General features: G+C 44.3%; 2 protein-coding genes across 2 annotated transcripts; both read left to right on the top strand.

Moving 5' to 3' along the window:
• Positions 1 to 8,036: 8,036 nt before the first annotated feature.
• On the top strand, positions 8,037 to 10,248 carry LOC308160267 (uncharacterized protein; the record flags this gene model as incomplete). The annotated part of the gene is made up of 2 exons (XM_080534185.1): positions 8,037 to 9,050; positions 9,222 to 10,248. 2 exons carry the CDS (start codon positions 8,037 to 8,039, stop codon positions 9,798 to 9,800), a joined length of 1,593 nt encoding a protein of 530 aa, XP_080390311.1. The 3' UTR covers positions 9,801 to 10,248.
• Positions 10,249 to 11,591: 1,343 nt separating this feature from the next.
• snrpg (small nuclear ribonucleoprotein polypeptide G) lies at positions 11,592 to 13,760 on the top strand. The gene is made up of 4 exons (XM_080535341.1): positions 11,592 to 11,727; positions 12,092 to 12,114; positions 12,835 to 12,959; positions 13,536 to 13,760. The coding sequence occupies exons 1-4, from the start codon at positions 11,696 to 11,698 to the stop codon at positions 13,584 to 13,586; spliced, it is 231 nt and encodes a 76-aa protein (XP_080391467.1). The 5' UTR covers positions 11,592 to 11,695; the 3' UTR covers positions 13,587 to 13,760.
• The last annotated feature ends 18 nt before the right edge of the window (positions 13,761 to 13,778 follow it).

Genomic DNA, 13,778 nt, shown 5'->3' with positions numbered 1-13,778 from the left:
GTAAGAGACGGGGCTTGAAGCAAAATGGTGGTACTCGCGTTGTTTTTTTGCTGTACATGTTCCAGGGTTAATATTTTAGAAACGGTGTTCTATAGGACGTTCCGGAACTCTCGTATTAGAACGTTAAGAGTTCCGTTTGTTCAACCGCTGGTTGGTATGGTACAGTGTTCCATCTGGTTGGTTGACGTTAATTCCTCCCCCTGACATGACTGGTGGACTGAGTTAGCCTGCACACAGATACAGAGTCCTATTCTGTAGATGATATGTGGTCAATAGAACGTCTAAAGCCCAAACTGTACAGGGTGTATCTATACACGCTGTTGTTCTAGCAGTTTCTCCCTCCTCATTGGCCAGTCTCATCCCTCTGAACCTGCAGCTTATTGGTCCAGAGTCAACCCAATAGTAGCCTTTAGTGGTCCACGCTGTAGTGTAGGCATCCACTAGGAGGCTAAACTCACAGTATGGACAGGAGCTCTTGGGAGTTCTAGAGGTAGAACTCCGGAAGCGGAACTGTCATCATGTGACTTGAGCCTGAGCCTCCACTCTGGACTCGCTGACTGGTGTAGTACCCTGCTGAAGGGGCTATGTTACATGTAATAATAACAATAATAATATAACATAATTAAAGACCATTCAGTTAATGGCCTGGTAGGTTGTTCATATTGTTCATACGACTGTCTCACCATGTACATGTGAAATATTCCAAATGGATTATTTATGTTTATGCATTTCAAATTAATGAGGGTTCCAGAAATTATATTTTAACAGTTCCTATGTTGGTAGCGTACGGGGTTCTCTGAGCAAGGAAATGTTGTGTTTCCCTTCTTCGTATCATCATCATAATTCTTTCATCACATCACTATATTGGGCCCCCTGATTGGTCACTCAGAATATCTATACAGCACCCCTGTCCTCCTCCCACTTTGGTACTTGCTGTGCAGTGATTGGTTCTAGCCCAGCACCAACACGGTAGCTAGTCTGGGCTGCTATTGGTTAGAATCAGGTGTGTTTGTGCTGGGTTGGAACGAATGGCTGAACACAGAGTTGCTCGAGTTGCTCGTATCTGATCTACAGACGGTGTGGTACACACACACCCACGGGACAGTACTGTATTTTTGTACAGTAGGTCAGGGGGAGGTACTGTATTCAGGCCCTACATTTAAGTGGTACGATCTTAACACTGGTGTGATCTTAACAGTGGTACGATCTTAACAGTGAAACCTGACTGCCTCAGTGTGAATAGGATAGCGATGGAGGACCTTCTGTTTTTTTATGTCGTGTACTTGTACAGTTCCCGCTCGTATGTTTGCACTAGAGAGCATTCATCAGCTGAGCCGTGTCTGCTGTAGGTTTTGTTATTGTTTCGTCTGACTGCTAATTATTCAACCTGTATCAAACTTTATATTCCGGTATTAGATGGACTATCGGTCCAACATGAAGTTGACTTTGACAACTGATGAGACTTGATAATGACCTTTGAGGTAGTGCAAAGGGCGTCTGTCACTACCAGATGTATTGTGTATCTGTGTGGTGTCCCTACACCGCAGAGTAACTGCTCTGCTCATCTCTGCTGTTGCAATCTAGAGAAACATTCAGAAAACATACATGTAACAACCATGAAGTAATAGGGCAGAAACACAGTTGTGCGTGTCCCCTCTGTTACCGTAGCAACGGTATCTACGCCCTTATTGTTGGACGCTCAACTTGAAAACCGCTGATAAACTGGTTCTAGAAGTGGAGTTGTGTTTTAGACCTTGAATATTCTACGATTGTTGTTCTATAGCAAATGACTGTGTTGAATTTGCCTTGCACCTGAGGATAGTCTGCCTGCTGATGTTGACACCTACACAACAGGGGAGACTGGTGGAGGTAGAAATCTGAAGACGGGCTCATCATAATGCATAGAATGGAATGAGGAATGGTGACAAACATGCGTGGAACAATGGAGAATGGAGCATGTGTGTTTAATACCATTCCTCTTTCCGTTCCATGCATTACGATGAGCCCGTCCTTTGATGTCTACCTCCACCAGCCTCCCCTGTGACCTACACAGTAACCTGAGCTGTTGAAACAAAGCTGTGGACTCAGCACGGCTGGATTTCAAGGCTTTAAAGATGCCTTTGGTGTAACTCATTGGTAATGCACTCTTTCACTGGCTAACCTGGGGAAACTGAATTATCTTCAGTCACCCTGTTTTCTCTCAGAATTTCTTTTTACATTTTTAAAATTCTAATTAATATTTTGGTTGTGTAGTGAATCAGATGATAGCTTTTAAAGGTGATGAAAATCAGAGAGTAGTTGATTGTGATATCTGTCGAGCTATGGAATTTGAATATTTGTGTTGCTAGCTACTTCTGTCATAATAATGATTAGGCTACTCCTATGCACTAGCCTAGAATGTACAGTATGAAATATCTGACAATCATTCTGTAGATTTTATTATCCCTAACTTGGCATTGAGGTTCAGTTTGTGAATTTATATGTGAAATGGCATTGAACCATTCATTAATGGGACCAATGAAACTGCCTCACATATTACAATTGACTAAAGTTCATATTAAGTTAAAGTATATAGGTAATTGATTTGTCTCCATGTTTTTGCTCTCTGCTGGTCCCACTGCATACATATAACTCTGTCTTAACTTCTATGTACCCCTCTCAATCGGCACTCCATTTTATGTAGAACAAATGATTGACTAAGCATCCTAGTAAGCGAAGTGATGTGTTGGAGTTATATTTGCCTTTCAGCCTTAAAGTAGACCGTGCTCTATCATATTTCATCTGTTAATTATTAGCTCAAACGATTGTGATATTATATGTGAAACTTCATTGATTGTATTATTCACTCCATGTTGCGTTGCGGTAATGAAAACCATTCATTGTATCTAGGTTGTATATTAGAATGGGGACGGAAGCAGAGGTATGTGTTTGTTTTCATGGTTTCTTTTTCTTTACTTGATTGTTTCATTGTATGTCAAGCTGTTTGGCCAACACAATGTTCAAGTTCAATGCTTCTGTAGTCAGTGCTGTTTCTAGCCTTAAAAGGAGTAAATGACAGTCATCTGCTGTATATTAACTTTTTGTTTATATTAAACGATTGTTACTCTTTGTTTTGACTGACAAGAATGTGTCTTCGTGTGTGTGTGTGTGTGTGTGTGTGTGTGTGTGTGTGTGTGTGTGTGTGTGTATGTGTGTGTACATGTGTGTGTGTGTACATGTGTGTGTGTGTACGTGCGTGTGTGTACGTGCGTGTGTGTACGTGCGTTGACTGAAGCTGAGAAACTGCCCCCTGCTGCTATACTCATGCAATTACACACTGCAACACCACAGTCAACCATCATCGCGAGTTCTCCTAGGCTAGGGTGAATACTTTTGACCAGAGCTTATATAAAACCCTATATAAACCTATATTGTCAAAGGTCAGGAGAATACGGTGTCACATTTGGGATTGTCCCATAGAAACACCATTGTCATAAACCGTGTTCTCTGTCATATATTATAAACACAGCTGTATGAGTGGCATTTTAGTCACCTTTTATAGTCTTCTCATTATTTTGAGGTAAGCAGCATGCCCACATCTGGTGTTGAGGTCAACAATGTTCTGTGTTGAGACTAGTGGCACCACAACATGAGTGTTCTCCTCCACACTGCCTCAGAACCATTGGTAATTGTGTATCTGCAGTTGGGTTCTTATGCCGCATGTCACACACAGGCCCTGATATGTGTGTGTGTCTGAGGTTTGGATTTCTGTTATGCACTGCATGGTGGTGCTGTTCTGATTTGCACTTTAATGATTATTTATTGAAAAAACGGAATACACAAACATATACGGTGGACCAATGTGTGGTTTTCATTCTTGTATGTCGCTAATCTGATGTGCTTAATGCCATGTTTGTCATACACACACACACACACACACACACACACACACACACACAAAGGGCCCTCAGTATTTTAATTTAAAAAAAAATTGTGCAAACTGCTTTTGATCATGCCAGAGGCGTGTGTGTGTTCCTCAACTCACACACACACACACACACACACGCAAAGGCTTAGGAAGAAGGGCAACCACTTTTCCATAGTGATTTATTCGTCTCAAAAGATTTGTACCCATTGTGGTGACCCACACGCATGCCCAGGTAAACCTGTCTTTCAGAACCTTGGACAGCAGCTGCACCGACAGAGGGGCAGAGTAATAGAAGGGTCTGCATCAGACACACCATCATGCCATCAGGTAGAGCGCCGCGGGAAGCGCGGGCTCGTTTCAACAATGAAGCACACCTGCCACGCGGCCAGGGGGAGGACAGAAAAGGAGAGGGGCAGACTGGTCAGTACGGGGCAGACTACAGCCATCGCGACATAACGCAAGGTGCGGGTGAGCACGGCGGAAACTTCATGTGCCTGGTGGTAATAACCGTTGTCTTATCCCAGCAGAGCGGAAATAACCAGCCGGATGGAGAGAGCGAGCCCGCCTGGTACTAGCGGAGCGACCAGCCCCCCTCTAACCCGAACCTGCCCCACTAAAACGGAGTACTGAGCAAGCCTGGATTAAGAATTCAGAGGCCCCTGGGCCAGACTTGTGGAGGCCCCCACACACAGTACACATGCACGACACGCATACACTATACTAGGCCTATTTGTTGGCAACTCATGTACTTATACAGGATTTAAACTAACAGTATACAGCATACAACGTTCAAATGCAAATACAACTTCAAATGCAATACACACATCGGAATGCAATACATGTGTAACAATGCAAAAATACGGCATATTTGAAATGTAATGTTCTCATGACTAAATGTAATACACACCTCCAAATGTGAATGTGGCACGATCCGCCCTCCATACACTAGAGTGTCCCACCCAGCCTCTCTCCCCATAGCCACATGCTAAAACTAGAGTGTCCCACCCAGCCTCTCTCCCCATAGCCACATGCTAAAACTAGAGTGTCCCACCCAGCCTCTCTCCCCATAGCCACATGCTAACACTAGAGTGTCCCACCCAGCCTCTCTCCCCACAGCCACATGCTAACACTAGAGTGTCCCACCCAGCCTCTCTCCCCATAGCCACATGCTAACACTAGAGTGTCCCAGCCTCTCTCTCCATAGCCACATGCTAACACTAGAGTGTCCCACCCAGCCTCTCTCCCCATAGCCACATGCTAACACTAGAGTGTCCCAGCCTCTCCCCATAGCCACATGCTAAAACTAGAGTGTCCCAGCCTCTCTCCCCATAGCCACATGCTAACACTAGAGTGTCCCAGCCTCTCTCCCCATAGCCACATGCTAACACTAGTGTCCCAGCCTCTGAGTCCACCCTTTTGCTCTCCATAAAAAACGCCCTAAATTCTCCATTAGACGCCAGGAGGCGAGTTTAAGTTGGACTAAACCTCTTTCTTTAATTGAAACCCCTTTTTTCTAATTAAATACGCCCGGTGGGCTGAATAGTAGCTCTTACTCCGTGTCGTCTCCTGCCTGGGTGGTGCGTATTTACCTGCTCCTACGTATACCCACCACTGCATGATGAGGAGGATGATGATGATGATGATGATGATGATAATAATAATAATAGATTGTATTTAAAAGCGGTATCATGGTATCATGTCAGGTGATCTTTTTCCTTGCTGAACTGAATTTTCATTGCAATCCAATTAATCAATGAATTCGAACTATTCAATAAGTTCGAACTATTGTTGGTAAATACGTAAATAAATTTGATTTAATGTAAAAAATATTATATAAATTTTGAAGTTAACTGTAGATTATTAATTATTAATCTCTGAGTATTGGAGAAGGGGTAGTAGGATTAAATAAGCTTATGCTTCTTCCTACTCCTTTTCGGACATGTTAAGTAAATAGTGTTTTTTGTTTTGTTTTGTTTTTGTTGTTTGTTTTTGTTTTTGTTTTTTGTTGTTGTGGCTATTTCTTTTTTCACATGTTCGAAGTAAAGCTTTCATTCATTCATTCATTCAACTCGCCTGAACCTGGGCCATATTCCACAAAGCTCGATAAAGTTCTAAGCCTCGATAAAGTTCTAAGCCTCGGAAATGTTAGCTTGCGTTCGGTGCCATCAATGTGGCTCAAATAATTCGCTGCTTGGTTGAGCTCCTTCTGAGTCAGATATAATTAGCCTGGTCCCGACCAGGCTAAAACACAGGCTATAGTCATCCGTGTGTCAAAAAAGGCTCACAGGCGGAAACTAAACCCTGAACGAAAGTTCCTCATGTGTCTTTTAGGAAATATTAGTTCCCACTTCACATGAGATAGATAGATTAGATAGTTTGATTAGATAGTTTGACTGTGTGATAGATAGATAATTTGATATTTTGAAAGTGTGATCGATCGATAGATAGTTTGATTGTGTGATAGATAACTTGATATTTTGAAAGTGTGATCGATCGATAGATAGTTTGATTGTGTGATAGATAACTTGATATTTTGAAAGTGTGATAGATAGATCGTGTAAAAAAAAAAAAAAAGTAATTGTCTCGACTTGCATTGCCGTTATCACAGCTGTCTGGTTGGCGTAGTGGTTAAGGCTGCGGACTCGAGTTCCAAAGGTTGTGAGTTCGAGACTTGACTAAGTCAATCTTTTTTTTTTTTTTTACATTTAACCGAAGATTTCATGCAAAGGTTTCAAACACCATTGTAATCGTGTCAGTTCTTGTAAATTAGCCTGCACCATAATTTTATAGCCTACATACTTTTTTAAATGAGATTTTAGATTAGATTCAGACAACGAAATGCAGTAAAAAGTGCGTCTCAAGCGGGATTCGAACCACGTCTAAAAATGACGAATAAATCCTGTGGCAGCGGTCGGTACCACTAGGCCATTGTGGCGATATGACAGATTGTAGCCTGCTGCTGATATCACCACAGTAGTAATATTCATTTATTAAAATATGAACATATAACAATAACTGGGGCTAGTATGACCTACGCATTTAATCGGTCAGCAATTTCTTGCCAAACCATTTCCCTCGCCTTGTTAATTGCGGCAGTATTGCACTATTTTACATCTTATTTCTCCGTCTTCATAAAAATCAATAATTCGGAATGCTGCGCAAATGTAGTACCCCTGCAGAGTGGAGTATCTTCATTTCGACAGATCGACACTTCAGGGCTTTTTATGTCTGCGTGCACGCACCCATATCGAAGATTTGTAAGCCTGTCTTCTGTGAACACTGATGACACAAGGCTGATCCTCATTCGAGGAATCACCTGAGGCTTGAATACCAATCTCGAGGTCCCTGAGCGCCGCATTTAATTATAGCGCAGCTATATTAAGCCACCGTTAGTGGAATATGGCCCTGTGTGTGTTCTGAAATCGAGCCCTTTACTTTTAAGGGGGCGGAACCGGGCGGGACATCATTGGGTTTCTGGGACTTGTAGTCCTCGAAAAGTACACCAACTCGGCTGCACTTTGGAAGACATGCCTCCGCTGTTACTTACGGAAGAATGAAACCAAAGTTTAGGTAGCCCCAAAAACTTCCATATTTAACATGTGTCGGACATTGTGTCGTCAGTAATCGGGTTTGTTTGAGTGAAAAGGTAGGCTGGCCCCCTTGTAACAGGAGTGGGAGACCACTTTTGACATGCTAACGGAGCTAGGAGGCTAACTAAGCGTGTGTTTTTGTTGTCGTCAGGTTCCATGCTCCCTCGTCACATTAGCTAGCTATAAGTGGCCATAGGCTTGCCTAACACATGCTAAAGTCTCCCTGCTTTTGTAAATAGAATGAAAGACTGTGAACATGCAGAGTTGCTATCTCTAGCTAGCATGTTTGCTGTCATTCTGTGTAAGGAATAGATGTCAGTACATAAATTGTACTTGAATTGTCAACAGAACTAATCAGACTGAATAATGAGTGTTCAGCCAACAGTCAAAGAATAGGGAGAAACTTATTCCTAGAGGGTTTTTCGTCAGTGACATTACTATATACTAGACATTACTATATACTAGACAGTGGACATTCTTTACATTTACTTGTGTAAAACTGCCCCCCTCTTCCATTCTACTAGCAGCAGTGGTGGGGGATGGATGCGGCCTCTTGCAGCTGGGACACACCCCGAGGTTCCAGAATCGTTTACCCGTCTCGGCCTAAAGCTTCGGACACCCTAATCAAGCTGGCTAAACTAATGGTCCGCACAGAACACAAGCAGGAGAGCCGAGGCCCGAAGCCCCCGGCCCGGCGCACGTCACCCTCCCCTTCCCCCTCCCCATGTGTGTGCTCTGAATGCGGCCAGAGCTTCTCCGACATGGACTCCTTGCTCCACCACCAGCAGAGGGAGCATGCCTTACCCAAGCCCCACCAGTGTCTCTCCTGTGGGAAGGAGTTCTCCCTTCTCTCCTCCCTCCAGCTCCACAAGTGCATCCACGACCCAGGACCCTGTCAGCTGTGTCTGGGAAAGCCTTTTTTGGTTGGAGCTCCGTGTAGTGGGTGTACGGCAGGGACCTCAGACCCCCAGAGTCCCCAGGGCAAGTCCCCTCACCGCCACGACAGCAGCCCCTACGCCTGTGCCCCGTGTGGGAAAGCCTTCAGCCAAAAGCAGGCACTGCTCTACCACCAACAGGCTGGCTGCAGCAGCAAACTGGCCTCACTGACTGTTAAAGCTGATAGTAGAACCAGCAGTCGCCCCGCCAGCACTGACTCCCCCCCTCCCGAGACTGAGCCTGCCTCCCCTACCTCGGATACCTCCAGTGCCCCAGAAACTCCAGTGGAGCTCCTCCTGTGCCTCTACTGCCACCAGGGGTTCCGCTCCAACGCGGGTCTAGTCAGCCACCAGCGGAGTAAGCATCCCACGGAGTGGAAAGTCGAAAAGTCCCATCCCACGGAGTGGAAGTCCAAATCCAAGTCCAAATCCAAGTCCAAATCCAAATCCAAATCCAAACCGAAGCATCTGCTGTCCTGCCGTTCCTGCGAGATGGTTTTCACGAGCACGGCCAAGCTGTACCTGCACAGGAAGGAGAGGCACAGCCGGGAGAAGGACATCCGGAGGGACCTGCGGCCACCGATCAAACGCAGGAAGGGAGAGACGTACCCGTGTCAGGTATGTGGGCGGGTCTTTCTCCACCACCTGTCACTCGCGGCTCACTCTAAACAACACACCACCGCCACCCAGAGCCAAGGAAGTCAAGGTCAACCCGCTGGACCAGCCGCAGCCGGCAAGGAGCTAAAGACCACTAAGAAGAACCGATCAAACCAGACGTACCCGTGTCAGGTATGTGGGCGGGTCTTTCTCCACCACCTGTCACGCGCGGCTCACTCTAAACAACACACCGCCGCCACCCAGAGCCAAGGAAGTCAAGGTCAACCCGCTGGAACAGCCGCAGCCAGCAAGGAGCTAAAGACCACTAAGAAGAACCGATCAAACCAGAGCCAGAAGAAACCCATGAGCGGCCTAATAGACAAGATCGGGAGAACCATGGTCCGAGCTGGCCCTAAGAGACCCAGGAAGGTGATGTCCATGCCAGAAGAAGAGGAGGAGGAGGAGGCTGGCGAGTTCCCCTGCCCGTCATGTGCAGAGGTCTTCTCCCTCAGGTCGGCTCTGAGGCGTCACCAGGAGCTCCACCAGCCCTCGGCCAGTAGGAGGCGCTGTAGTGTGTGCTGCCAGGGCATCGGCTCCTCTCAAGGGCCCGGGGCCAAGAGGAAGAGGCTGTACCACTGTGTTCCCTGCCAGCAGGCCTTCACCACACTGGACACCTTCCTCCAGCACTGCCAGGACCACCTGCTGCTCAAGGAGGACGAGGAGGGGGATGGGTGCCAGGAGGGACTCAGTGACACAGACGGCAAAGCCTGAGGTTTAAAGCCCTCCTCCCAATCAAGTGTTAACCCCCTAGCCTCTAATTCCTCACCAGGGAGGTTGGTGGGGGTAGAATAGATCGGCCACCTGGCCTAACAGAAGATATGGTTGAGATAATCCCTCTATTGCTCAAATCTATCCAGTTTACTCAGATCTTCACAAGTGCATAGTGAACAGGTTCCAGCAGTTGATTTGGGACAACTGTAGGTTGTTATGGCTTTATTCAACAAAGGAGCTGTATAGCTGGAGCAGGCAGGAATCTATGGGACTGTACACAGTACAGGGCTGACCTGAACCACACTGCTGGCTCTGATAGTTTCCTTTCACATTGACCCTTTCCAGCACTGTTGCATCAACTATGGTGGATGTCTAACCAGGCCAGCCTGGTACTGCTGGTCAGCCTGGCTCAGCTCTTCAGTGTGCATAAGGGTTAAGAGACTGTGTGTTCATCCTCTGTCACCAGACAAGCCGTTTGATTGTGTTTATTAACATGCTGTTCACGTTGCACTGGAATATTATTGTTACTATGTTAGTGCGTAGCCTATGCTGCAAAGCCAGTCTCTTTAGCATGACCATCGATGACGGACCACCATTGTGCTCACTAGAATTGTATACAAGCAAGCAGCATAGCAGGCCCAAGCATACTGTCTGCATCCCTCTTATTACCAAGGCACATTGGATCGTTAAATCAGACAACATTAAATGTTATATATGTTGATTTTGATAACGCCATCCGCCTAATACATGTCCATTTTTATTTAAAAAAAAACATTGTTATAACCATTCTTGTCAAACATGCAGCCAATTACAAATGAATTGATATTGATGTGAAAATTTGAAGTTTAGTTATACTTTTGAAAGCTTTAAGATATTGTTGGTAGTTGGTTTCGTACTGTCTTTCAGAGTTGCCTTTCCCCTCTGAATGAACATGGCCCCCTGTCTCGAGAGAGGAAGTGTTTTGGAGTATCTGGCTATGCAAACGCACAACGATGGCCTTCCTGTCTGCCTGTCGAGTGTTGCTTCATAGTTAAGCCACAGTGAACCAAGATCAGGGTTTCCTCATACTTATCTACTGTGTTTCCAGAATGTTACTGTGAATGAATGAATCATGTTGACATTTACAAAGTAAAGGGCTCACTTCTGGAACTGCCTTCCTTTGAGAAAGAGTTTATGATCTTTTTTATTTTTTTTACAATATACCTCATTAAAAAGATATTCTCATAAAATGATTTCTTTTCTTTCATAATTTTTTCTATAATATTGCAAAGTAGTGCAGTATGTATTGTATGACCATTAGCACACTGTCATATGAGGAAAGGGTGGCAAATACAGTTCATAATCGTATACGCATACATTATACAGTAGTTGCATGGCACATGCATAAGCTTGGCTTAAAATAACCACAAACTCGATTAATAGAAGCATAACAAAGAAGGAGAAAACAGTTTGACAGCAATTGTATTCAGCCACATGAAACCCATTGTGTGTGCAATAGCCTTGTCCCAGTTGTTCAAAACTTCTCTTTTTTGCTATCCAGGATCAGACGAGCTGGCTGATTTCCCCTATAGGACTTAAAGTCAGCCAGATAGATCTGATCCTGGATAGCAAAAAAGAATCAGGATAATTTTGATTCAGATTAAAAGTTTTGAACAATTGGGCCCAGGGTACGAGGTCACATTCGGTCAGACAACATGGTGGTGCGAGATGTCTTCCACCCCTAGTCACTGGGTGGCGCTGCCCTCACATTCTGATGGTCAACAGAATATTTGCGGAGGAAGTTTACAGTTCATCTTCCGGGGCTCATACTCATGCTTTCCGCGTTTTTTCCTGAACGAAAATCCTACGAACTGAATTCATTTTAGTGTAGCACTTTTATCTGCGAACTAGAAAATATGAGCAAAGCACACCCACCAGAGCTTAAGAAGTGAGTTATTTTATAAATGTATATTGTTTTGCGTAAAAGATTGTTCTGCGTAAAAGATGCTCAACACAACGGGGCCATACAATCCTGTTCATTCATAGCTCGCGAGCTAATGCTATCCTGCTAAATAGCCTGCTATTTCTGTTGTAAAATGGCTAGTAGCTAATACTTGTTCTGTCGTTTAAACTAGTGATCAGTCATCGCCGTAGTGTGTCTCAACAGTAGTGTGTCGTACTGTGTTTTATATCATTTAATAGATGTAGCCTTTCTGCTGATATGAAGCGTGCATTGTTTGTCCAAACAGACTCCCAAACTGAGCTAACCGTTATTAACTTTTCGTCGATGTTGTTTTTTCCTCTCATCTCAGGTTCATGGACAAGAAGCTTTCATGTGAGTATATATATTATTATTTTTTACCCATAAATTAACATGGGCTTACTCCTCAAATGAATGATTATCATAGGATTAGTTCAATGGTTTTTCATCCATCTTGGGAAGTGTACAGCTCAGCCTCAGGGTGAACGGTGAAGTGAAACGCACTCCTCTTCACAGATCAGACAGGGCTGGACAGGTGTGAGTGACCAGGGGAGACTAGTGGAGGTAGAAGTCGGAGGACGGGCTCACTAATGAAAGCAATGAAGAATGGTGTCAAACACGTGTCCACTAGCCTCCACGGTTGTGCGTCCCCCATCTATTACTGTAGCAACAGCACATGTTTGATACCCTTCCACATTCCATGCATTACATTGAACCTGTCTTCCGATTTGTACCGCCACCAGCCTCCCCTGTAAGCAACATAGCATCATCTTGGCTGAACTCTGGCTGACAGATCCATCCCTTTTTGGTGTAAGATGTCTGAGTAAAAACGCTATACAAAATAAATCCTAGCATCTATCCAACAAACCAAACCATCTTTAACTTTATCCGCTAGTATAAAGACTAAGTAAAGGATAGCTTTCTTTCAACTACCCATAACATCTACCACAAACCATATTTGAACTTGTTCTACCAAAACAAGACTTTGCAAGGCCACAAAGTTTCTTCTGGAACTTGTGTTTAATTATTAAGTGAATTAAGGTGTTTACAGTTGTGCCTGTTGTCCCTCCCCAGTGAAGCTGAATGGAGGCAGGCAGGTCCAGGGCATCCTCCGGGGCTTTGACCCCTTCATGAACCTGGTCATGGATGACTGCTTGGAGACGGCTGCTGGAGGAGTACAGAACACCATCGGCATGGTGGTTAGTACAGTAGCTTCTTTTCACAGGCGATGTATCTCAGACACAACGTCTGTTGTTCTTATATTGACATTCAGAGGTGTGTGGAGACCCAAATAAAAGACCAAGTGATTGGATCTTCCTCGAACACGAAAGATTGAATTATATTAAGCCTGAGAAAGCTCCTCCTCCATGCTGTTGTTTTTCATTTTTGTTTGACGTTTTAAATGTAATAACGGATGTGTTCGCGTGTGATATCTGATAGATAGAATAGAATATTAGTAGATAGAATTACTACGTACCTGTTGATCCCCGGTGTACTGATACTATTGGGCCACTAACTCTGTTGGTACTTACCTGATTGTCACACACAGTTTACTATATAAAATAAACATATCTGTTTTTTAATATTATATTTTTCTGAATTTTCTCATAAGAATTGTCATGCCTTTTTTTGCACAAAATTGCACCTGCCCCATGCAGGCAGCCAGTCACCTACTGAGTCATGCTTTGAACAGTGCTGCTGTTCACATGGTATATTGGAAACTATAGTGTGTTATATTGTCTGACTTGTGTTGTCTGACTGTTTCCTATGTGCAGGTGATCAGAGGGAACAGCATCATCATGCTGGAGGCGTTGGAGAGAGTATGATGGTCTGGGTCTGCAGTGTGATCATCGTGACACCTTTTACACCTTGTTTGTCCGTTGTCTTATTTTGTCTTTCTTTTTTTTTTGATGGAAAGAGAATGTTCTTTCAAAACCTTTAGAATTGTATCGGACACATTCCGATGGACATGCTTCATTTTGAATTGTGAAATCTTGTGAATAAAACTTGGATATCTT

The sequence above is a fragment of the Nansenia antarctica genome (genome assembly GCF_963989245.1).
Source record: "Nansenia antarctica genome assembly, chromosome: 6".
Taxonomy (NCBI): Eukaryota; Metazoa; Chordata; class Actinopteri; order Argentiniformes; family Microstomatidae; genus Nansenia; species Nansenia antarctica.
The sequence above is the reverse complement of the archived record's forward strand: the minus strand, read 5'-3'. Positions and strand labels throughout refer to the sequence as shown.